This window comes from Rissa tridactyla, chromosome 1, assembly GCF_028500815.1.
Source record: "Rissa tridactyla isolate bRisTri1 chromosome 1, bRisTri1.patW.cur.20221130, whole genome shotgun sequence".
NCBI lineage: Eukaryota > Metazoa > Chordata > Aves > Charadriiformes > Laridae > Rissa > Rissa tridactyla.
In genome coordinates, this window is record NC_071466.1 from 9,652,929 (window position 1) to 9,676,792 (window position 23,864).

General features: G+C 63.9%; 1 protein-coding gene across 2 annotated transcripts; it reads left to right on the forward strand.

Moving 5' to 3' along the window:
• The first annotated feature begins 146 nt into the window (after positions 1-146).
• NUMA1 (nuclear mitotic apparatus protein 1) lies at positions 147-23,843 on the forward strand. Of its 2 annotated transcripts, none has more exons than XM_054189899.1 (26): positions 147-498; positions 4,481-4,553; positions 5,147-5,235; positions 7,305-7,384; positions 8,094-8,176; positions 8,257-8,337; positions 8,629-8,713; positions 9,465-9,594; positions 10,212-10,369; positions 11,032-11,149; positions 12,814-12,931; positions 13,233-13,373; positions 13,500-13,622; positions 14,083-17,232; positions 17,850-17,891; positions 19,302-19,370; positions 19,515-19,625; positions 19,720-19,938; positions 20,034-20,191; positions 20,325-20,568; positions 21,791-22,070; positions 22,187-22,323; positions 22,474-22,677; positions 23,016-23,126; positions 23,220-23,387; positions 23,688-23,843. In XM_054189899.1, the coding sequence occupies exons 2-26, from the start codon at positions 4,512-4,514 to the stop codon at positions 23,721-23,723; spliced, it is 6,177 nt and encodes a 2,058-aa protein (XP_054045874.1). In that variant the 5' UTR covers positions 147-498; positions 4,481-4,511; the 3' UTR covers positions 23,724-23,843. The 2 variants fall into 2 exon arrangements, with proteins under 2 accessions (XP_054045874.1, XP_054045864.1); XM_054189889.1 differs by lacking the exon at positions 147-498 and adding an exon at positions 1,380-1,541.
• Positions 23,844-23,864: the final 21 nt, after the last annotated feature.

The following is a 23,864-nucleotide window of genomic DNA, read 5'->3' on the forward strand; positions in this document are numbered from 1 at the left end:
ACGCCCCGGCGGCGGCCAATGGGGAGGCGGCGGGGGCGGGCGCTGCTGTTTGAATCGGGGCGGTGGCGGCCCTGCTACGGTGCGGCGGGGTGGGGGCGGGGGGACAACCGGGAGGGGGAGGCGCCAACCGCGAGGGGGAGGCGCCGGGGTCACTGGCGGCAGGGGGTCCGACCTCAGTGGGCCCGGTAGTTCCTGCGGCCCAGCCGAGGCCTCAGTGGGGGCCCGGGCCTGGAGTGGGGCCCGGGCCCGTTCCTGGTGTCGCCATCCCGGGGTGACCGGGGCCGGTGCTCGCTGGGGCCTAGCTGTGTGGGTCAGTGGGGCTGAGCTTCCCTCCGCTGGCCGTGGGGCTCGATAGAGGAGCTGCCGCCATTTGACGGCCCCACAGCGGGAGCCGGATTAGTGCGCTGCCGGAGAAAGGCCTGACGGCTGCCACCTGCCAAGGGCTGCGCCTCGTCCACACGACGCCCTGGGCCCAGCTCGTCCTCGCCTCCCCATCAGGTAGGAGAAACTTCTTCAGCCGGGTCCAGTCGGTCCGTGCACCTTGGCCCCTTCCCGGCTGGTGCGGTGAGGGCCACGCTCGGGGCAGTCCCCAGTTTCTCCTCAGCAGCCCAAACCCCGTGGGGATGGCTCCCGAGGGTCCCTGGATGAGTGGTGAGGGACGAGCCTCCCTTCCTCACCCTGCCAGCCCCAGGAGGCAGCCGGGGGCTGTGGGTGCAGGCAGGGCTTTGGGAGGAGTCAGGGGTCCCAGGGGGGTCCTGCAGCCCCTTGGCCAGCTGCCTTCGGTGCCATCTCTGCCAGCAGTGGGTCACAGCACTACTCTGGTCCCCACTGAATCCATGGCTGTTGTGGGGGTGTGTCGGGGGGGAATTTTTCAGGAACCATCTGGGATGTGGCTCCAGAGGGTGATGGGGGATCGCAGTGGGGAGCCCAGCACCCTTCCTGACCAAGGCCCCGGCTCCCTGCGAGCCACCGTGCTGGGGCTGGGTGCGGGTCCGTGCCGGCCCCACCAGCCTGTCACCCAGGGCACTGGCAGGGTGATGAATATTAGGTTAGATTGAATATTAAGAAAAATTTCTTCACCAAAAGGGTTGTCGAGCACTGGACCAGGCTGCCCAGGGCAGTGGTGGAGTCGCCATCCCTGGAGGGATTTAAAAGCCGGGCAGACGTGGTGCTGAGGGACGTGGGGTAGTGGTGGGCTTGGCAGTGTTGGGTTGATGGTTGGACTCCATGATCTGAAAGGTCCCTTCCAACCTTGACGATTCTGTGATTCTATGGCAGCGAGTGTGCCCATGGTGGGGGTGGGACGTTGCCCCTTCCCCGTGGCCGCTCCAGCAGTGGTGGCGGCTTTCTGTGCCGTGCGCCTTTAACGAGCGCAGCCTCGGCGCAGTGACGTGGGGTGGCCCAGGGCCAGGAAGGGGAACCGTCGCCTGCCAGCCCCGCCGAAGAGAAGCCCAACAACTTTTCTTTTGTGCGTGGCCGCTGGCTCCCCGGCCCTCCCCGGCTGCTGGTGCTCATGGCGGATTAAACCCCACACGCCCCCGGTAAGGCCCCAACAAAGACTTTATCCCTCTTCCGTGTTTGTTTCCAACAGAGCTGGGGCGGAGGAGGAGGAGGAGGAGGAGGGAGGCGGGGGAGGTGAAGCCCGCCGGTTTCCAGCCCCAGTGCCTCACCACAGCGTGTGGCTCCCACCCCAGTGCCCCGCGAGCCCCCGAGGTGCGAATCCCCGACTGTTGTTGGGACGCGGGCGGCCGTGTTGGCTTCGCCAACATCCGGGAGCTCGGGCCCCCCCGCCGCCTCCTCCCCACGCCAACTGTGGGCCTGTCCCCGGGGGGAAAGCTGCCGTGGGTCGCCCACCTTGCCTGGGCAAGCTGCTGGGTGCCTCCAGCAGCAGGACCCCCCTGCCCCACGACAGCCGGGGGGGTCTGCGGGTGCATCCCTCCAGCAGGTCGGCGTGTCGTCGGGAGCTCCGGAGGCGCGGGCTTGCGTAACGCTGTGTTTTGACCGGAGCGGGCGCTCAGGGAAAGCGGCAAAGGACAATGCCGCCCCCACCGCTCGTCGCTCCCTCTCCCGCCAGACCCTTCCCCACCGGGGACGTGGCTGGAAAGCGGTCGGTGCCGTGCTTTGTGCCCACACACCGGGCTCCCCAACTGTGTCCACTCTGCCCTCGCACGGATCCAGGCATAGTGCAAGCGGCATCTCCCCACAGAGGGTCATGTTGTTGTCTCCGGCACTTGGCGAGCACGGCTCGGGGAAGCCGATGTCGCCGGTGCTGAGCCAGGCTGTGACCGGGGCAGGAGCACAGCCGTGCTTGTCCTGGCCTCTTGCAGGGCACCGGCACTTCTGCAGCCCGGCTCTGGTAAACCCCAGCCCAGGCTGGGTGTGCTTGGCGGAAGTCTGCATTCGGGGCTGGCGCGCGCGTTTTGCCCAGAGGTTTTGGCTGGATTTTTGGGGAGAGGTCCTGGATTGGTCCTGCTGCACGCCCGTCTGAGGGGGTGGTGGGTGCCGAGAGGCTGTGTGCCGCAGCCGTGGGGCGGAGGAGCTGGTTTTTAGCCAAATGGGAGGGAGGACCTATCCCGCCGAAGATCCTGTGCGTCCCAGCTGAGCTCATGGAGGCGGTGGGTGCTCCGTGCACCCCAAAACCCAGGTGGCCGTGGTGTGCCGGGCGCTCCCAGGAACGGCTGCAGATCCCGGCCCGTCGCAGTGAGGGGGTCAGGGTGTGATATGGGGCAAGGAGCTGAGGAGCACCCTCCCCACCTGGGTGATTTTTGGTAGGGGGGGCTCTGTTCGGCCCCCATCTCTGCTCAGGTCTGCTCCCAGCAGCTCCCTGGCTGGGAGGATTACCAGGATGGCACAGGGACAGCCGGTGCGGAGGCAAAGGTCGCCGCAGAGGGGACCTGGCAGTGATCCCACATCGTGGGGGCAGTGGGTTGGCTCATCCCCACTCCCACCCTGTGTGGCGATGCCTGGGGGTCTCCCCCCGCCCCAGGAGGTGGTTCTCCTCAGCAGCAGTGGGAAGGGGAGCTGGCAGCACTCCGACGGCTTGACCACCACCTCGCTGGGCTTGTTTGGGGCCAGATGACCTTTGCAGGCTCCTTCCAGCCCCCACGACAGTGACCCAGGCACGGCCAGCGTGGGCAGCCTGCCTGCTCCCTGAGGGTGGTGGCACCTGGGGCTTTGGGGGACTAGGGAGCCCCAGCTCCTGCTCCACCAGCGTTTTGGTGGCCACACAGCTGGAAGGAAGCCGGAGCTGCTGCGGGCAGTACCACGGTGGGACCTCAGCCCTTCCCAGGCAAGGCCAGCTCTGCACCCCCAGCAGCCTGGGTTCCCTCCTTCTTCTTTCTCTCTTTAAATTTCCTTCCACTGTGCGGAGATCCCTCCCCCTGCCAAGGCCTGTCAGCCCGCGCTCTCCACAGCTCCCACCACGCTCCTGGCTGCAGCCTGTTGTCCTGCCCAGTTTGGGTGCTTGTTTGCTACTGGTCCCCAGTGCCCCTCTGCTCCTCAGGGGCCAGGCCACCATCTGTGGCCACTTTGTCCCGCTGGGGCCAGCTGCCCCTTCGCACAGCGCTGGGGGATTTCTTCCTGCTCTCGCTCATCCCGCAGGACCACCGCAGCTCTTTGCATGGCATCCCTACACATGCCAAACTTTTTGGGATTTGAACGATGCTGTCTCTCTCCAAAGTTGCTGCTCGTGTTTTCTAGAGGGAGGTGAATTTTCCTGGGATGCCAGCAGTCCTGGCAGCGATGCCGGTGCTCAGCTGTGACCAGTGGCAGGGACAACACTGTCCCCAGGTGGGCAGCAAGTGCCGACGAGCTGCCGGCCCCTGCGCCAGGACCCTGCGGGGTGCCCAGGTCGGGCTCCTTGCCTCCAGCCTGTCGTGGGCAACGGAGCCCCGTGGTTTGGCACAGCCATGGGGAAGCCCTCGGCCACCCCCGGTGCCCCACGGCGAGGCAGGGGGGCAGGATCCCTCGGGGTGACGGCAGGTGCCGGTGCCAGCTGGCCAGAGCCGTGACCAGTTGTTTTGTGTCACCGCAGTGTGACCTGAAAGACAGACCCAATGGGACACTGCCCTTCTCCCCAGGGCTGAAACCGGTGGTGAGGGGGACCTGCCTGGGCACGGGGTCTCAGCGAGCTCCCAGAGTGCCAGGCCTTTAAATTCCTCTTAAAAGAAATTTAAGAGGAGCTTGGAGGTGCTGGGGAGGGAAGGAGGCATGGCAGGGGGTGCTGGGGATGAGGAGCCCGAGCAGCGGTTTTCCCTTGAGCCTTGCCCGTGGGGAATCCCGATCTCCAGGGGTAAATCCCGCGGGGGTCTGCGGGAGAGGACCTGGCTGCTTACCACAGCCGGCCAGGCACGGAGGGTAGATCCTCCCTGGACGGACATGAATGCCTGGCGCAGTGTGCAAGCTGTATGTTAATGTAATTACTATGTTTGGCCCTAATTGCTTTTGTGTTTTTTTTTTCCCCCTTTGTTGGTGTTCCTAGGTCCGGGCGGTGACCTGGCAGCCTCGCCAAGATGCCTCTTCACGGTGCGAGAGCCGCGGCTCTCCTCGCTTGGGTAAAGCCTCCCTCTCTTCTGCCGTCTCTTGCTCCGTAGGTGGGACGCGCTGCCCGGCTGGGTCCCAGCTGGCACCGGCGCTGGCACTGGTGGCTCCCTGGGGACACGATGCTGTGGCCGGTTAAGGGGGAAATTGTGGCTGGGGCAGGCCCCGGGACAGCCAAGTCCCTGCTGTTCCCGGGCAGGTGGGTGTTTGCAGGAGAGGCTTTGCTCCTGTTGAATAACCAGAAATGCTGGAACGGCTTGGTCCGGTCATGGAAACTGCCCGGGAGCCGGCACCGAGCCCGGAGCAGGCAGCAGGCTTGGGAAGTGAGCGGCAGCTGGACCACGAAGGGGCTGTTGGATCTGCCTCGCAAAGCGGTGCTGTGTCTGAGCAAAGTGTCGCAGCGTGTTAAACAAGACCTGTGCCGGCCTGTCTGGCTGTGGAGCCGTGGGGATTGCGTTCAGCCTCTGCCAGGGCAGGGGTGGTCGGAAGGGCTGGCTTTGCTTTCGCACCCAGCTGGGTCTGGCTGTCCCCTACAAGGACTGGGAGGTGGCGGGTGGTGTGGTGCGACTTTGGCTTCTGCCTTCTGACCGTCTCCCCCCATTTCTAGGTGAACAGCACAAAAGTTTCTACTGATCCCCTCAATGATCTGTCACAGCTCCAGGACTGTAACGTCTTCATCAGGATCATCAACAAAATGTGAGTACGGGGAGCCAAGGGCCCCTGGGGAATTCATCCTCTGCCAGCCCTGCTGCTGGATCTCCGGCTCCTCCGTGCAAGGCTCTGGCGGAGCACAGCACCTGTGTAAGCAGCGCTTGCTGCCGGGCGTGCTCTGAAGCCTGCAGCAACGCAATAGGAGGCTCCTGCCCTCGCGCCGTGGCTCCTCCGCACGTAAACCCACCGTGCGTGGGATGGTGAGGCTTTTGGGCTGCCCCACTTGGAAGCCTCCGTATGTAGATGATGTGCCGGGGCTCTGCTGGCAGCTCAGCCTCCAGACAAACCTGCTTTTGAGGTAGCCGGGAGAAGGTCTGTTCCCCAGTCTGCCCCACAGCCCTGCGCGGCTGGGGTCTGCCCGCGGAGCCCCAGGCAGAGCTGTCGGACCCCATGGAGCCGCCTGGGTGGGATTTTGGCCAGAGTTTCTGTTGTTGGAGGCTCAATATCGTGTCTGGCATTGACGTCTGGGCTCGCTCCTGGTGTTGAAGCAAAGAGCCGAGCACTGATGCCAGCGGCGTGGGGACTCCTGGAGCTGCACGGGAGAAGCTTTATTTTCATAAACGCTGCTCGGGTGAGAAAACAGCAAGTTTTCCTGAGCCTTGGGATCCTGAGAGGGAGCCTTGGGTCTGTAAAGCAGCTTTAATAATGACAGCTCCCGCCCCACGAAGCGCTCCTGTTCTCTGGGGACGTCAGAGATATGACTTCTGAGTACAATACGGGCAGGACAGAGCCTGTTTGCTCCGTCCGGAACCCGAGGCGGCTGGACAGGGCTGGGAGGAATGCCTCCGTCAGGAGCTGCGTTCCTTGCCTGTGAGCCAGAGCGATTAAAACTTGCAAGCCGTAATGGGCACTGGAGCTAGGACTGAGCACACTCCGCTCCGGCTGCACGTCTTTAATGAGCTGGCGAGGCAAATTGGGAGGCTTCGAGGCTGCTGCTCAGCTCCGAGCGCGGCATTGCTTTCAAACCCTTCCGGCGAGAGGCTCTGTGGGAGCCTGTCTGCTATAATTACCTCCCGTGCGCTGTAACGAGAGCCTGCTCGGAGCAGGGATCTGCCTGCTGTGGGTGGGGAGGAAGGAGCCGCCTGCAGAGGGGATATATTTAGTCAGACCTGGTTAATCTCCTGGGTCTGTGCTCCAGCTCAGATTAGCCGGGATCTCCGGCGGCGTGTGCTCACTAAACAGGCCTGACTGTAGCTTGATAACAGGGGCGGACACCGCGGCAGCCGGCTGAGCTGGGGAGCTCCCCATAGCATGGGGGGGTGGTCTGGGAAACCCATAAGGATAAGAAAATCCTTGTTCCGGCCCCTTTCCCGGGCAAAGTCCCTGCTTTCGGTGCCTTGGGAGCAACCGAAGGAACCACAGCAGCGCTGGTTGAGCACGGCTGGCACGGGTTTTAGGCCCACTGTCTCAGTTTGAGCTGGCGAGGAAGAGCGTGGTCTCAAACAAGAGCGGCAAGAGGCAGCTTCGGCCCCACCCCCTAAATCCAGCGTGGGTTTTAGAGCAGCGACCCGGAGGGGAGCGGGGTCTGCACGTCTCCCAAACGCCATTTCCCACAAATGGTGACACTTTGCAATAGCAAGAAAACCCTTGACTCCCTCTGCCGCGGCGGATGCCGGGGCTGGCAGGCGGAGGAGGAAACGGCAGAGGCCGGCAGCGCTCCGGCACACGCGCTGGAGGCGGGGGGACCTGTCTGCCTGGCTCTGGCTGCTCACCAAACGCAGCCATGTTTGTCGGGGCTGCGGGAAGCGTCTGCGCCTGCTCCTGGGTACCACGGCGGGCTTGGCTTTTGCTTCGCCACCCGACCTGGCACGGAGCCATATGGCAGATGGGTGCTGCGTTGCTCAAGAGCCAGCCCCTTGCTCAGCAAGCTCTGTTGCAAAAAAAACAAAACAAAAAACCAAAAAAAAACCCCAAAACCAAACCAAAACAAAAAAACCCAAAAAAAACCCCAAACCAAACTTAAAAAAAACCCAAACAAACCGCCCAACAAACAACAAACCACTGTTTGTTTAATCCCTCGGCAAAGCGTTAACGCAACCCGTGTCCTCTTCTAGCCACAGGAGTGAGGAGGGGGAGTCTGTGCTGGAGCAGCCGCTGCCGGAGAGGATCTCCTTCATCCGTGGCTTCCTGCAGAGTAAGAGCCGGCGCCAGGGGAAGTGGCCGCTCGGTGCCTGCCACCCCTGCGGGGGTCTGGTTTTGTGTCTTTATTCCCCCCGCCTCAAAGTGACCACCCCCTGCTGCATCAGCAGTTTCAGGAGGTGCAGGCGGGGCTGCCCTGACCCGGGAAGGAAAGATTCCTCATGGAAATCCGTGCTGGAGCCCGGGCTTCGTGCAAAGGAAGTCCAGGGGGTGAAGGGCAGGGTGCTGGTGGCTGCTCCAGTGATGCTGCTTTGGGCAGCATTCCTCACCTGGGGCCTGGCCTCAAGCTGTTCAAATCCCACTGGAAAACCTTTACCTGAGCAGGAATCCTGGAAGGGGAAATGGGAAATCGCTTTTGCTCGGCCTCTCCTGGAAGAGGAGACACTGTATCCCACCCTCCATAGATGGGGTTCAGTTTGTGCTGGGGGTGGAGGAGCAGAAGGTGCAGAGAGATGCCGAGGGGGAGGTGGGGAGGCTGGGACCGAGGGGGAACTTGCCAGGGAGGAAAAATATCCCATCAGCGTTAATGGAGGACGAGGGGCTCAGCCCCTGAGCCCAGCCTGCCCCATGTCTCCCTTCTCGGGGATCCATCACGGTGCCCCCCAGCCTGTCACCCCGGGGGATGGTTGCGTGCCAGGGCTGGTGGGCAGAGTGCCTGGCGGCGGGAGCTGCTGCGTGACTGGGAATCCTGCTTTCCATTGCAGAGCACTGCAAGCACAAATCGGCCGCGGAGAACCTGGTGTCGGCACAGGAACTCCTGGGGGGAGAGGAGCTGGCATTGGCCAAGGTAACCGCGGGGCATGCTTTATTCCTAGATGACACCGTTGACCAACCTGGGGTCAGTGACACTTACCTGCCTTATTTCAGGTGGCCGTGCTGCTCCTGTATCACACCTCCATGAGCTGCAAGAGCCCCAGGGACTGGAATGAGTTTGACTACAAGACCCAGGTAATCTCTTCTGGGTTCCCCCTCTGGCGCGGGGGGAAGCGGAGATGCCTTTTGGGGGGTGCTCTGAGACCTGCCCTCATATTCGGGTCCCCTTGAAGGATGGTGCTGGGAGGGTGCTGTGGTTCTTGCCGGCGCATCTGGGCAGTCAAAGGCTCGTGACTGCGAGTGTGGGCACCTGCGGGTGCAGGCACGGGCAGGCAGGGAGCTGCCCACTGTGGTTGCTGCCCGGCCGGCGCTGCTCTGCCTGCGAACCGCAGCAGAGCTGCTGACCCTGCGGCTCCTCCGCCACAGGTTGAGCTGGCATCGATCCTCAAATTTGTGCTGGACAATGAGGAGAGCCTGAACGAGAATCTGGAGACGTTTCTGCAGAGGAAAGGTGAGCGCTGGGCCCTGCCTGCTTCTGCTGTGGCACCAGCCCGGAGTAACGGGCCAAGCCTTGTGCAGGCAGAGCAGGCACTGGGCATGTTTTGCTCCTAGTTGGTACCAAAGCAGCACCCAGAGTAACGTGTTTGCCCGAGTGGTGTCCGAGTGCCAGCTGGAAGTGGGACAGAAACAGACCATCACCTTGCGGAGAGCAGCAGGGTGGGATAGCACGAGCGCTGCTGGCATCTTCCTTTACGGCCCCAATGCTGGCAGCACCCAACTGGCATGGATGACCCTTTTCTGGAATGTAAAAACATTGGGGTTTTTCCCATTTGTGCTGCTATAGCTGCTGAGCCATAAAAGCAGCACCACCATCCAGATCCCCTCACCCCGGGACTGAGCACTACGAAATTGTCCCCTGTAAGCTCTTCTTTGAGAGTTGGGCTGCCTTATACCTGCTGATATAAGGTATATAGATATATATACACTGGCAGCATCCCGAGCTGAAATGTGCTTTCCCCGGAGGAGCGGGGCGGGTGGGAAGCCCACAGCTCCGTGGTGGGAGCGGAGTGCCGGAGCAGGTCCGTGGAGCTGGCAGAACGGGGATGTAAAGTGGGTTTATGGCTTTCTCGGCTGGGCTGATCCGTCCCTGCTGGAATTTGCAGTCCCTGCGCATCAGGGATTTCAGCTGCTAAACCCTCCCTTCTGGCAGGAAGGTGAAGATCACAACTTGCTTCTTGCTTTTTTTTTTTTTTGATTTCCAGCACCGCTGCCCTCGTCCAGCACGTCCAGCAGCAGCTCCGAGGAGCACTCCCCGCTGCTCTCCCTCCCGCACAAGCGAGAGGTGCGTTTCCTGGAGCTGAAGAAGATTGCCTCCTCCTCCGGCGCCAACAAGTACGTCCCTAGCCTCTTGGCTGCTGGCAGGGGGACTGAGGGGAGGAGGGGGACAGACAGGGTGGCTTCTGGGACCCGGAGATGTCACTAGGGTGCACACTGACTCGACAGAGACCCCCTTTCTGCCGTGGTGCTGGCCTGTTGTAAACTCCTCAGGCTTGACATGGGGATGTGTGGTGGTGGGCTGAGGTCAGGCTGTAATTAGCTCCTATTAGCCCAGCTCATTTCAGCCTAACGAACACAGAAACCTCCCAGAGCAGCTTGTGGCTCCTCTCCTGCCCTGGGTGGGTTTGGGAGGACCAGGCTTGTGTTGCTGCTGGATGTGCTGAAGGAGTTTCTCTCTTGCAAGCCGAGTGCTCTGCAGTGGGGCTCTGGCTGTGGTGGGAAGGGAGATGGAGGCTTTGCCCTGGAACTGGTTTTGAAGGTTCGTGCCGGACACTTAGAGGCTCCTCAAGATGAGGAGAGCATCCCTTCTGCCAGGGTGATGAAGCATCAAAGGGATTACTTGGAACCTGCCCCTGGGATGGGGGAACCGGAGTGGGTCTGGCTGCATGGGGAGGGATGGTGCCCTCCCGTTGGCTCCAGCTAACCGAGTTACATGGCGTGCCTCTCTGCAGCATGCTGCCCGGCCCTCCGTCCTCGCCCATGGGGGACGTCATGCAGACCCCCCAGTTTCAGCTGCGACGGCTGAAGAAGCAGCTGGCTGTTGAGAGAGAGAACCGGGATGAGCTGGAGGTGGAGCTGGCAGAGAATCGCAAGCTCATCACAGAGAAGGGTCAGTGGGTAGCGGGATGGCCTGGGGCATGGGGAGGGCTCTGCAGGGCTGAGACCTCGTCTGGTTCCTGTGACTTCGTTATGGTTTTGACCCCACGTGAGCACAGCTCACGGCTTTGGAGCTCTTTGGCTTTCCAGAGCAGATGGGGCAGCTCGCGGTTTGCTGTGCCTCCCTCCGTGGTGGGCCAAGGGGACTCTTGCCCGTTAATCTGGACCAAAGTGTGGTGTAAAAAGCCTTCCTGATGGGATCCAAGCCAGCTCCGATGCTGTTGTAACAGCTTGGAGCATCTCTGGGAGATGGCTGCTGGTCCCTCTGCCAAAAGATTTGGAGCAGGCTGGCAGGCGTAGGAGTCTCGCCATCCACATCTAAAACTCTCTCTGCACTGGGGATTTCCCCAGACGTGTGTGGAGGCTGCAGGTTCCTTCTTCCCTCTCGTATTCCCCTGTATATCCTGGGCAACAAAAGCCGTGATTGAAGCAACACCCGTGTGGAGCAGCAGTGCCTGGCTCTTCCGTGTCCTGCTTCAGGTGGTGTCTGTGCAGCGGCTCCTCACCCGCCTGGGAGAAGGACAGATATCCTCCACTGTGCTGTGTTTGGGGGCTTTCAGGTGACATAAAAAGATGGTAATGGGCCCTCTCTTGCTGTCTCTTCCCCCCACCCAGAGGCTCAGATCACCATGATGCAGCAGCGGATTGACCGCTTGGCCCTGCTCAACGAGAAGCAAGCTGCAGACCAGCAGGAGCCCAAGGAAATGGAGGAGCTGAGGGAGAAGAACGAGAGGTAATCCTCCGGGGACATGTGCACCCTCCTGCTAGGCTGGTCCTTGTCCCTCCCACGTCCCCGGGCTCTGTGTTCTCTATCTCTTCCCCAGCAATGCACAAAACAGGGGTGAGGGGAAAACCTTCCTGTTGTTCTTTACCACCTCCTCTGCAGCTGCACCCCAGGGAGGAAATGGCTTCGGCAGTCATAGGAGCAGGGAATGGTTTGGGTGGGAAGGGACCTTTAAAGGCCACCCAGTGCCACCCCCCGTGCCATGAGCAGGGACGCCTCCCACCAGCCCAGCTTGCTCCAAGCCCCGGCCAACCTGGCCTTGAACCCCTCCAGGGATGGGGCAGCCACAGCTTCTCTGGGCAACCTGGGCCAGGGGCTCACCGCCCTCACAGCCAAGAATTTCTGCCCGAGATCTTAGCTCAATCTCCCCTCTTGCAGTGGAAACCCCTTCCCCCTCGTCCCATGGCTCCCCTCCCTCATCCAGAGTCCCTCCACAGCTTTCCTGGAGCCCCTTGAGGGACTGGAAGGGGCTCCAAGGTCTCCGCGGAGCCTTCTCTTCTCCAGGCTGAACCCCCCCAACTCTCTCAGCCTGTCCTCCCAGCAGAGGGGCTCCTACCCTCCCAGCATCTCCGGGGCCTCCTCTGGCCCCGCTCCAACAGCTCCGTGTCTCTCCTGTGCTGAGGCCCCAGAGCTGGAGGCAGCACTGCAGGGGGGTCTCCCCCGAGCGGAGCAGAGGGGCAGAATTCCCCCCTCGCCCTGCTGCCCACGCTGCTGGGGATGCAGCCCAGGCTGCGGTTGTGCCAGCCGTGCCACTGCTCCTCGTGGCTGGGCGTAGCTGTGCCTCCCTCCGTGGTGGGCCAAGGGGATTCTTGCCCGTTAATCTGGACTAAAGCGTGGAGCAGAAAGCCTTCCTGATGGGAGCCAAGCCAGCTCCGATGCTGTTGTAACGGCTTGGAGCATCTCTGGGATTACGGCCCGTAGCCCTTTTTTTATCACAGTGGGCAGGGAGCCAGTCCCAAACCACACAGTGTGTTGTGAGTGCCCGCTCCTTAACCTAAACGTGTCACGGGAAGAGCCATCCCTGTTGTGGGAGAAGGCCTGCGTGGGTCTCGCCCACCTCCAGAAGAGCCTGCTTGGCCTTCCCAGCTCTGAGATGGGCTCTGCATCGCTGAAAGCTTTTGGGTGATATTGGAGCTCCCGACCCCAGCCCCTTGCCCAGCTGTTAGCCCTCCAGTTTGATCCAATTTGATCGGATCTGAACTGGGCTGTGTGGCACACTGGAATTCTGTTGCCTGCCGCGTTGTGTCCTGGTCTTTGCCCTGTCCCTGTGCAGCGCCGTGTTTACTTGGGAAGGACGCCCAGCCTCCACTGGCAGGTGCCGTGATGCCTTTTTTTGTCCTTTCCTCACTTATTTCACTTTGCAGAGGGGTGGCTGGCGTCCGTCAGCTGCCTCTGCCCTCGGTTCGGAGTGGTCACGCTCCTGCAAAGCACAAACATGGCTTATCTCTGCTCCGCTTTGCGACGTATCAGTTTAGAGCTGAATTTACAGTAGTTTCTCACCATGGCGCAGAGATATCTCGGTACCTTAGTTTCCTCAGCAGCATCGGTCCCCAGCGAAGTCCTCACCTGCCTTAGGTTTGCACCCCCCGCTTTAATGACATCCTCTCCCGCAGCCTGCTGGTGCGCTTGCACGAGGCCCTCAGGCAGTGCCAGGACCTGAAGACTGAAAAAGGCCAGATGGACCGAAAAATCAACCAGCTCTCCGAGGAGAATGGGGATCTTTCCTTCAAGGTACGGGGCGCTGTGTCCTCTCTGCATCCCCACAGCCCAGGCGTTTGTGGTGGGAACCAGGGGGGAGGGTTTGATAGCAGTGCCGGACTCTGGCCTGCTTTTGGCTCTGCTGCTGGCCTCCTGTGGCGTTGTCCCAGTGACCAAGTCTGCTTTGGGCTCCAGATCCTCATCCAAAGGGGAACCGTGGAGGCGGGAAATAGGGGCTGTGTGGAGTTGCAGTGCTCAGCGCTCGGGAGAAGGGAGCTGAGCAGAACTCTGGGCAGCGTGGGCGCTCTCTGATGGGGGATTTGCCCCTTCACAGCTGCGGGAGATCGCCAGCCACTTGGTCCAGCTGCAGGAAGCCCTGAACGAACTCTCGGAAGAGCACAATGCGGCCCTGGCGCAGTCGCAGGAGAAGCAGGGGCAGCTGGAGAGCGAGCTGCGTGCTGCCCTGCAGGAGAAGGTGAGGGGACCCCGGGGTGCCGCCGGGGTGGTGGGTGCCAGTGTGGAATAAAGCTGGGTGACTTCACCTCCCATTGCTTCGTTCCCTCGCCTCGCGCGGCACTCAGTTTCACGTCTCTGTCCCCAGAAATGCTCGGAAGAGAAGATTGAGATTCTGCAGGGGAAGATTTCCCTGCTGGAGGACCAGCTGGCCAAGCTGGGGGACTGCGGTGCCCAGCAGAAGGGAGAGGTCCTGGGGGATGTCCTGAAGGTACGGCTGGGTCCCCAGAGAGCTCCCACAGCGAGGGCAGGCAGCGCTCGGGTGGGAAACCCCTCTAACTGGGGAGAAGGGTGGGTGCTCAGGGGTGCACCACAAATCTGTGTGGGGCAGAGCCGGCTGCTCTCCACTCCTAGATGGGAGTTATGGGGCTGAGCACTCTGTGCTGGATTTGGGAATGCTGCTCCCAGGTAGCTGCTGGCTCCCGCAGCCTCCCGTAGCATGGGCCGGTTGTGGAGGGAGCGGCTCCTGCATGGTGAGAAAAGGCATTTGGTCTGAGAGAGCAGAGCGGCGCAAGGCTAAGGGGAAAGCAGGGTGCGCTGCGGGGGGGCCGGGAGGGAAGGCAGGCGCCAGGACGCAGCACGTGGGTCTCCGGTGAGAGTGCTCGATGCAGCTCGGGTAATGCCTGGGGGTGCGTGTGTTGTTTCCCCTCCCCTCTTCTTCTCTCTGCCAGCTGGAAGAGCTGAAGCAAGAGGTGTCCAGCCTCGCCGCTAAAGGGGCCGAGCTCCAGGCCACCGTCCTGCGGCTGGAGGAGGAGAAGCAGCAGCGGGAGGCAGCCCTGCAGTCCGAACGTGGCCGCTTCGAGGAGGAGAAGCAGCAGCTGGGCGGCCTCGTCGCCAGCCTCCAGAGCTCCCTCTCCGAGAGCCACCGGGCCAGGGAGGTGCTGGAGCAGGACCTGCAAGGCCGGGAGGCCGAGGCCGGGCGGCTGGCTGCCCTCGACGCCCAGCACGAGAAGACCCTGCGGGAGAGAGACTCTGCCCTGCAGCAGCTCCAGCACCTGCAGGAGGTCAACGCGTCCCTCAGCAGCCAGCTGCAGGCCATGGCGCAGGCCCAGGATGCCAGCCAGGCTGCCTCGGCGGCGGAGAAGGCTGAGCTGAGCCGCAAGGTTGGTGAGTTGGAAGCCAGGATCCTGGAGCTCGGCGCCCAGCGGCAGCAGGGAGCGGCGGAGGGGCTGAAAGCCCAGCTGCGGGAGCTGGAGGGCAGGCTGAAGGAGAGCCAGCAGCGGCTGGCCGAGAGGGAGAGGCTGGCCCGGGAGAACACCCGCCTGCAGGAGCGGCTGCTCTTCCTGGAGGAGTCCCTGCGGAACACCGAGGGCATCCTGGAGGACGAGAAGAGGCGGGCGGCCGAGAGCCTGGAGGGCAGCCTGGCCAGGATTGCCGAGCTGGAGGCGGAGAGGCAGCAGCTGGTGCAGGGCCAGGAGCCGGCTCCGCAGGATGGAGAGCGCGGGCAGCTGGAGGAGGAGATGCAGGCGCTGAGCCGGGAGCATGGCCGGATCTGCCAGCAGCTACAGGCCGAGCAGGAGAAGGCGGCCGCGTTGGAGGCCCGGGCAGAGCGCCTGGCTACCGAGCACCAGGAGAGGCTGGCTGCCCTCCAGGCCGATCTGTCCAGCGCCCAGGCATGGGCAAAGGAGAAAGAGGGCGAAGAGCAGAAGCTGAGGGCCGAGGTCTCCTCCCTGCGGGAGAAGATGGCCATCACGGAGCAAACCGCAGCCCAGCGCACGGCCGGGCTTGAGGCAGATGCCTGCAGAGCCACCGAGGCGCTGGAGGGGGTCTCCCAGCAGCTCTCCCAGGAAAAGGCCAAATCCAAGGAGCTGGAAGCTGCTGTAGAGCGGCTGCGGAGTGCGGAGGCTGAGCTGGCCCAGGCGGCCACCGCCAGCAGGCAGCGGGAGCTGGAGCTGGATGGGGAGGTGAAGAAGCTGTCTGGGGAGGTGACCCTGCTGGGCAGCAGGCTGGAGGAGACGCTGCGGGAGCACCGGCGGGACCTGGCGTGCCGGGAGGAGGAAGCCGAACGCTTGCGACAGGAGGTGGAACGGGGCAAAGCGGATTGCGCCGCCGAGCGAGCCCGCAAGGCAGAGCTGGAGGCCCAGCTGCAAAACTCCCTCAACGAGCAGAGGGTGGAGAGATCGGTGCACCGGGAGGAGCTGGCCCGGGCCCGGGAGCTGATGGAGGAGAGGGAAGGGCAGCTGGAGGAGCTCCGTCAGAAAAACCTCTCACAGGGCGAGGAGCTGAGGGACCTGCAGAAGACGGTCAGCAAGCTGAAAGGAGAGCTCGCCTCGGCAGAAGCAGCCAAGGAGCAGCTACCCAAGGTGGACAACGAGCTGCAGGGCTTCTCGGAGGCCACCCGGAGCAGGGACGTGGAGGGACACAGCGTCAAGGCCACCTGCTCAAAGGAGATGTCCCTCAAAAGCTTGGAGGAAAAGACCCGTCACAGGGAGCAGGAGGCCGGCTCGAGCCAAGACCTTTACCAGGAGAAGCTGAAGGAGATCCAGGCGCTTCATTTGCAAGTGGAGGAGCTGGAGCAGAAGTGCAGGGAGCAGCAGGAGACTATGGCCACCCTGGAGCGAGCGGCGGCCGAGGCGGCCACAGCGGAACAAGCGGAACTGGAGGCCTCAAGGAGGGAAGCGGCCCAGCAGAAGGAGAAGGCGTCAGAGCTGCAGAAGATGCTGGAGGCCTCGAGGTCGGTGCAGGCTCTGCATGATGGCACTGTGGAGGCCCTGCGGAAGGAGCTGCAGGAGAAGGGCAGGGAGCTGACGCAGAGCAAAACCGCCATCGCCGCTGCCGAGAAGGAGCTGGCGTCCCTCCGCTCCGTCGTGCAGGAGAAGGGCCGGTCGGAGGAGGGCTGGAAAGACCAAGTGTCCCAGTGCGTTCAGGAGATGGAGAGGAAGAACAGCCTGATCGACAGCCTGGAGCACGAGGTCTCCATCCTCCATCGGCAAGTGACGGAGAAGGAGGGGGAGAGCAAGGAGCTGAAGCGCCTGATCGTCGCCGAGTCGGAGAAGAGCAAGAAGCTGGAGGAGAGGCTGCGGGTGCTGCAGACGGAGATGGCCACCGCCGCCTCCCGGGCGGCCGAGAGGTGCTCGCTCATGAAGGTGGAGGTGCAGCGGTGCCAGGAGGAGATGGAGAAGCAGCGCTTGGCCATCGAGGCCCTGAAGAGGGACCGCCACTGCCAGAGTGAGCGGGAGGACGAGCTGCGCCAGGAGGTGAAGGTCTGCCAGGACAAATGCCTCCAGAAGGAGCAGCTCCTCGCCGCCCTGCAGCAGGAGCTCAGCAGCGCCCAGGCGCTCGCCGGGGAGCTGCCGGCGCTGAAGCACCTTTGCCAGCAGCTGCAGGCTGAGCGCTCCTCCCTGGAGAGCCAGCACCGCCAGGACGTGGAGCAGAGGGCGAAAGCTTTGGCCGCTCTGCAAGCGGAGCTGGCACGGGCCAAGCTGGAGGCATCCGAGGTGTCATCCCTGCGGGAGCGGTCGGCGGAGCAGGACCGGGCCGTCCAGCGGCTGCAGGCGGAGGCGGCGGAGGCGGCGGCACGGCTGGCGGGGCTGCAGCAGGCCAACGCTCGGCTGGCCGAGGAGAACCGGGGACTCGGCGAGAGCCGGAGCCGCGGGCAGCAGCGGCTGGAGGCAGAGCTGGGGCAGGCCAGGGAGCGGCACGCGCGGGAGCTGGAGCGGCTGCGGTTGGCGTCGGAGGAGCTGGTGGCCAGCAGCCAGCAGGAGGCCGAGGAGGCGGCGCGGAAGCTGGAGGCGGTGAGCAAGGAGTATGAGAGCAGCAAGGCGGCGGCGCGGGAGGAGAAGAGGAAGCTGCTGGAGGAGAGGCAGAGGCTGACGGCTCAGGTAGGGGCTCCTGCCACCTCCCTGCTGGGTGGGGGGGATACCCCCGGGAAAAGGGGTCCATTTGGTCTCCTGCACACCCCTGAGTTGTAGAATGGTTTGGGTGGGAAGGGACCTTAAAGCCCACCCAGTGCCGCCCCCTGCCCTGGGCAGGGACACCTCCCACCAGCCCAGCTTGCTCCAAGCCCCGGCCAACCTGGCCTTGAACCCCTCCAGGGATGGGGCAGCCACAGCTTCTCTGGGCAACCTGGGCCAGGGGCTCACCGCCCTCACAGCCAAGAATTTCTGCCCGAGATCTCGGCTCCATCTCCCCTCTTGCAGCGGAAACCCCTTCCCCCTCGTCCCATGGCTCCCCTCCCTCATCCAGAGTCCCTCCCCAGCTTTCCTGGAGCCCCTTGAGGGACTGGAAGGGGCTCCAAGGTCTCCGTGGAGCCTTCTCTTCTCCAGGCAGAACTGCCCCAAGTCCTCCCAGAATCCTCAGCCTCCTGCTCAGCACAGGAGCTGGGGATCTGGGACACGCTCCCTGAGCAACACTTGGGTGTGAAGGGGATGGGTGGTCCTGAGAAGGGCAGCCCGTTCCACGCTGGCTGCGTATTCACTTCTGCCTTTTGTGCTCGCAGGTGGAGCAGCTAGAGGTGTTTCGGAAGGAACAAGCTAAGCAGGTAACGCATGCGAAGTGCCAGCTGCTTAAACGGTGACGGTGCATGGCCCTAGCTGCTGCCGCTTCCCACCGGAGCCACCCTCTCCTCTCGGGAACTGTTTGCCGTGGGGACCCAGCCGTGGGGCGCTTGGCTCCAGGTCTCTGGGCTCGTCCCTTCATCCCTGGGGAATAGGAACTGGGGCCCAGACCTGCGGCCTGCCCGCTCACGGTGGTGCCCGGGGCTCGGCACGGCTTCTTGCTTTGCCTTCCCGGCATGGCTGTGGGGCATGCCGCAGGCAGCATGATGGCAGTGACCGGCTGCCAAGGGCATCCGGGACTTCTTGACACAGGACCGTTGCTCCTGTGATACCTTGCCCTCAGAGAGAGGGGATTTGCGGGGGGGGGGGGGCGGGGCAGGGTGGGATCTCCCATTCCTGCTGTCCATCCCTTTTACCCCCCTCTTTAGCTGAGGTTCAGCCCCTCGCCCAGCTGGCAGGAATGGCAGGTGCCGGGAGGAGGGGGCTGTGCTCCCAGAAAGCGCAGTCCAGATGTGGCCAGGGGTGGGATGGTGTGGGTTAGCACTTGGGAAATGACGCTGGAAAAGCCCTGTTTCCCTACGCGGCTTAGTTTGCCCCCATGGTCACAGCCTGAGCTGCCCAGGGACCCCGCAGAGGCCTCGTGGCTGTGGCCGTGAGGGATGGGGGCTCCCCGAGCATCCCCTGGAGCCGGGAGAGCCCAGCTGGGCTGGGCAGGAGCTCGCAGCAGCCAGGGTCTGGTGGTGTCTCCCCTTGCTATGAGTGATGTACCATCCATGGGTCCGCAGCTTGTGGGCACCCGGGTGGTGAACGTGCTCGCTGCTGCGCTGCCAAAGGACTTCACAGTGCAGCCGCAGGCCTTGGGGGGGTTCCTTGGCCCTTCCGTGGTGTCACCTCTCCACTCCCAAACTGCAGGAGCACCCCTTTGGGGTGGGTTGCCTCCCTCTCTGAGCCAGCACGGGCCCCCCTTGAGCTCTGTGGCTTGAGATTTGGCATGGAGGATGCCCGGGGTGGGCTGGGCTCCTGCTCTTCCCCTGACAGCGAACAGCTGGCAGCGAGATGCGGCTCTGGGACTGGGGCACTGCGTAACCGCAGCGGCAGCGGCTTCCCTCGCCCTCCCGCCTAAAGGGGTCTCGGCTTCGCTTCCAGTGCGCGGCTGCTCCTGACGCTGGGGTAGCACCAACCCCGTCCCTGTGAAGACTTAATGGGGGGTTGCTGTGGCTGTCTGAATCGAGCGGGCTAACCAAAGTGCCGGCTGTACCCGGAGCTTCCGTGGCCATGGGCGCTGCTGAGCATCCCCCGGGGCAGGAATTCTCCTCTTGGCCCTGGCTGGAGGGGAGGGATGTGCTCAGGAGTCTTGTGCCTGGAGCCGGTCTAACCAAGCTCTGCTCTTCCAGGTGGAGGAGCTGAATAAAAAGCTGACCCAGCATGAGAAGGCCACCCGCTCCCAGCAGCAGAGGGTTAAGGTAAACGGGGACCAAAAACCCGGGGACCGGAGCTGGGCCCAGCCCTGAGGCTGTTGGTGGCCACCCCCTGAGGGATGTGGGGGGCTCGGCTGGGCAAGGAGGGGGTGCAGGGTGCCTCTGACCCAGTCTTTTCCCTGCCCGCAGGTGCTGGAAGGGGAGCTGCAGGCAGAGGCCACCCGCCAGCAGGAGAAGGTGGCAGAGCTGCAGGCGCAGCTCGCCCAGAAGGAGCAGGCGGCCGAGCACTACAAAGGCCAGGTATCCCGGGGGCTGGCACTGCCCCGCCGTCCCCGTCCCGCCGGGACAGCGCCCTGCGGGGAAGCTTGATGGGTTTTCTCTCCTTCTCTCCTAGATGGAGAAGGCAAAAACTCATTACGACGCAAAGAAGCAGCAGAACCAGGACCTGGCGGAGAAGCTGAAGGCCATGGAGCAGCTGCAGAAGGAGAACGCGGAGCTCCGGACCGAGTCGGAGAGGTTGGCCAAGGAGCTGCAGCAGAGCGTCCTGCAGGCCAAGGAGTCGGAGCTGAGCTGCAGGAACCTCACCAGCCAGGTCCGCAGCCTGGAGGCTCAGGTGGGCACGGCATGGCAGGTCTTCACCCTCCTCCTCCTCCTCGCCTCCGTTGCTGGCTCGCTCGGAGGATCCATCCCTCCCTGCTTCCCGTCCAGGTGGAGTTTGCCAATCAGCAGCTCCGGGAGCTTGGCAAGTTCCAGGTGACCACGGACACGCTGAAGGGCCGGGAGCCTTTCCGCCAGAACCCGGCCGATCTCAGCACCGACAGCCTTGACCTCAGCCTCGATGAAGCGCAGCCACTCAACTCCACCAGGTACCAGCATGGCACGGCTCGGCAGAGCCTGTACTGCCACCAGTGTCACCAAAACCCGGTGTCCCCCCATCCTCACTATTCCCTGATGTCCCGGTAAGGCTGTCAGTGCTGCCCTCGTGTCCCGTCTCTGCAGGAAGGTTGGCCGCTCGCAGTCAGAGGCCTCGGCATTGCCACCGGGCAGCGAAGAGTCGCTGGCGTCCCAGCGGCTGCCCCGCAAGGTGGAGTCCCTGGAGAGTCTCTACTTCACCCCCATCCCCAGCCGCACGCGATCCCGGCTGGAGACCAGCGCCGGATCCTTGGGTGACCTCTCGCTCGACTCTGGCTGCAAGACCCGCTCAGCCCGGCGCCGCACCACCATCAACATCACCATGACGAAAGTGAGCGGCCCCCGGGTGCAGGGCAGGGAGGGATCCGTGGGGCAGGAACTCTGTGCTGAGGACGGGGATGTGTGGTTTTCTGTGCCCTGCAGCCCCGGGGCTCGCTGGGGAATGGAGGCAAAGCCAGGGATGGCTCGGGGGAGCTGCCTTCCCTTGCTCCCATGGGTGACTGGGGCTGCCACCGTCTCGAGAAGCCCGAGCTGCTGTGGGGCTCTTTGTGCTCCCAAACTCTACACCCCTGTGATGCCTTGTCCCGAGGACCCTCTGTCCTTCACAGGCCGTGGCATGAGGGCGGAGTGAGCAGCGGAGGAGGATGAGGGGCCTGGGAGGTGCAGCTTTTTATCTGCTTCCTCCCCTCCTCTTCGGCCCCTGGGACAGCAGCCACAGGGCACAGCACCCCACAGGCTGCTCCAGCGCCTGCCAAGGGACCCTGGGATGGGCTGGGAAGTTTGATACCTGGGTGAAGGCAGCCCCTGGTGCCAGCCCAGGCTGGGGGTGGAGGGATGGAGAGCAGCCCTGAGAGAAGGGCTTGGGAGTGCTGGGGGTGGGGGGAAAAGCTGGCCATGAGCTGGCAACGTGCGCTGGCAGCCCAGAAACCCCCCACAGCCTGGGCTGCATCCCCAGCAGCGTGGGCAGCAGGGCGAGGGGGGGGATTCTGCCCCTCTGCTCCGCTCGGGGGAGACCCCCCTGCAGTGCTGCCTCCAGCTCTGGGGCCTCAGCACAGGAGAGACACGGAGCTGCTGGAGCGGGGCCAGAGGAGGCCCCGGAGATGCTGGGAGGGCTGGAGCCCCTCTGCTGGGAGGACAGGCTGAGAGAGCTGGGGGGGTTCAGCCTGGAGAAGAGAAGGCTCCACGGAGACCTTGGAGCCCCTTCCAGTCCCTCAAGGGGCTCCAGGAAAGCTGGGGAGGGACTCTGGATGAGGGAGGGGAGCCATGGGACGAGGGGGAAGGGGTTTCCACTGCAAGAGGGGAGATTGAGCTGAGATCTCGGGCAGAAATTCTTGGCTGTGAGGGCGGTGAGCCCCTGGCCCAGGTTGCCCAGAGAAGCTGTGGCTGCCCCATCCCTGGAGGGGTTCAAGGCCAGGTTGGCCGGGGCTTGGAGCAAGCTGGGCTGGTGGGAGGTGTCCCTGCCCAGGGCAGGGGGGTGGAATGAGATGATCTTTAAGGTCCCTTCCCACCCAAACCATTCCATGATTCTATGATCTCTGCATTTCCCCTCCTAGAAACAGGCCAAGACCGAGGAACCAGACAGCGCTGACGTCTCCTTCTGCAGCATCCCGGCAGCTCAGCCCCCCAGTGCCGCTCCTGGCAAGGCCCGGCTGCGCACGGCTGCCTCCACCCGCTCCCTTGCCAGCTTCTCCTCCCAGGAGTCCCTTGTCAAGCTGGAAACCTCCTCCCCACAGGAGACCCCCGGCAATTCGGCGCTGCTGGGCCTCCCCGGCTACCGGCCGGTCACTCGCAGCTCCCTGCGGCGCGGGCAGGGCGGCAGCAGCTCCAGCCTCGGTGTGTGTGGGCAGGGGGGGGTGGGCTACAAGCCGGGAAGGCCCTGCCTTGGCTTGCCGGGGGGGCAGCTCCTCAGCTGGGACCACCCCCCTCAGCCCTCTTTGCTTTGGGTTTAGGCCGGAGCAGCATCTACCTGGGTACGTGCCAGGATGAGCCGGAGCAGTTGGATGACTGGAATCGCATTGCGGAGCTGCAGCAGCGGAATCGGGCCTGCCCGCCCCACCTGAAGACCTGCTACCCTCTGGAGAGCAGGGTAAGTGGGGGGGACGACAAAAGGCTTGCCCCTTCCAGCACTGGGGAGGGGGCACGGGGACTGGGGAGCGGCTGGTGGGCAGCCCCGGGGGCCACAGAGCCAGGGAGCCTTGCTGGCCACCCCTTGGCACTGTCCCTGCCTCCTCCCCAGCCCTCCAACTCCCTGGGGACCATCACGGACGAGGAGATGAAGACGGGCGACCCGAAGGAGACGCTGCGGCGTGCCAGCATGCAGCCCTCGCAGATCGCTGCCGGCATGGCCACCCGGCGCAGCACTCTGGCCGGCACCATCGCCACCCGGCAGCTACGCAAACGCCGGTCGGACGAGTCCCACCAGGGCCCCGACACCCCCGAGGTGAGCTGAGCCTGCTGCAAGCCCCCCCGCCTAGTCCCCAGCTTCTCCAGGAGCCCAGATAGGGGACGAGGGGACAAGAGGGCTGGTGGGCAGCTGCAGATGTTCTCCAGATGTTGAGGGGCTGCTGGGGGCTACGGGAATGGCCCCTCCTGGGGCCAACCCTCAGGGTTGGTTCAGGCGGGGAAGGGCTGAAGGCCCCGTGGCTCCCCAGGCCCTGCTGCCCCATTGCCCCCTCCCCCCCCCCCCCCGCAGCCCCTCCTTTGCCACCAGCTCCCAAGGGAGGGTGGCCCCGGGGCTCTTGTTCCCCAGATGACAGTCCTGGCTTGTCCCTTTTCCAGTCCAAGAAGCCAACCAGCTGCTTCCCGCGCCCCCAGACCCCCCGGGACCGCAGCGAGCGGCGCAGCTCCCAGCTCAGCCGGAGGAGTGAGCAGCAGCCCCCCAGCAAGCAGGTGAGCAGCGAGCTCCGGAGAGAAAGAGAGGGGTCGGGACCCCCGTACTCCATTCTACCCAGAGCTCACGGTCCTGCCTCCCCTCCTCCGCAGGCCGAGAGGCGCCAGTCGATGGCCTTCAGCATCCTCAACACCCCCAAGAAGCTGGGGAACAGCCTGCTGCGCCGGGCGGCCGGCCGCAAAACCACCTCCAAGAACTCCCCCCACGGCAGCGCCCGCCGCTCGCCCCGCATCGCCACCGCCAAGTCCCCCAAGGGCAAGGTAGGCACCGCCACCCCCCCACGGCACGTGACTGAGCCCCCCATGGCAGGCTCCTGAGCCCCCCGCAGTGTGGGGGGGACAAGAGGGGAAGCACGTGCTCACCCCAGTACCCCTAAACCCCTGCTCTGGGCTCATGGGGACAATGTGGGGACCAGTCCCTGCTGCCAGGGGGTGGCATGTCCCTGGCCCTGCAGTGCCATGGAGGGAGGTGGGTCTGAGCGTGGGCCCAGCACCCCCCCGCCTCGGGGCTGTGGTTTGCCCCCCCTCACTGACATCTACTCTCTGCTCTGTCCCTTCCAGACCGGCCGCCGATCGCTCAAGGACACAAAATTCTGAGGGTCCCCCCTGCTGCCGGCTCTGCCCTGGCCCTAGCCTGCGCCCCCTCGCCTCTCCCTGCCCCCTCCCCGGGGTGCTGTAGGCACATCCCCAAGGACCCAGCAGCACCGGGGGGGGGGGCGGAATAGATGGGGCCACCTT

Excerpts from the sequence above, each read along its gene's own strand:
- NUMA1 (XM_054189899.1), top strand. The coding sequence starts at position 4,512 with ATGCCTCTTCACGGTGCGAGAGCCGCGGCTCTCCTCGCTTGG. Across the intron at positions 11,150-12,813 it reads CTGAGGGAGAAGAACGAGAG|CCTGCTGGTGCGCTTGCACG; the intron begins GTAATCCTCCGG and ends CCTCTCCCGCAG. Across the intron at positions 23,388-23,687 it reads CCAAGTCCCCCAAGGGCAAG|ACCGGCCGCCGATCGCTCAA; the intron begins GTAGGCACCGCC and ends TGTCCCTTCCAG.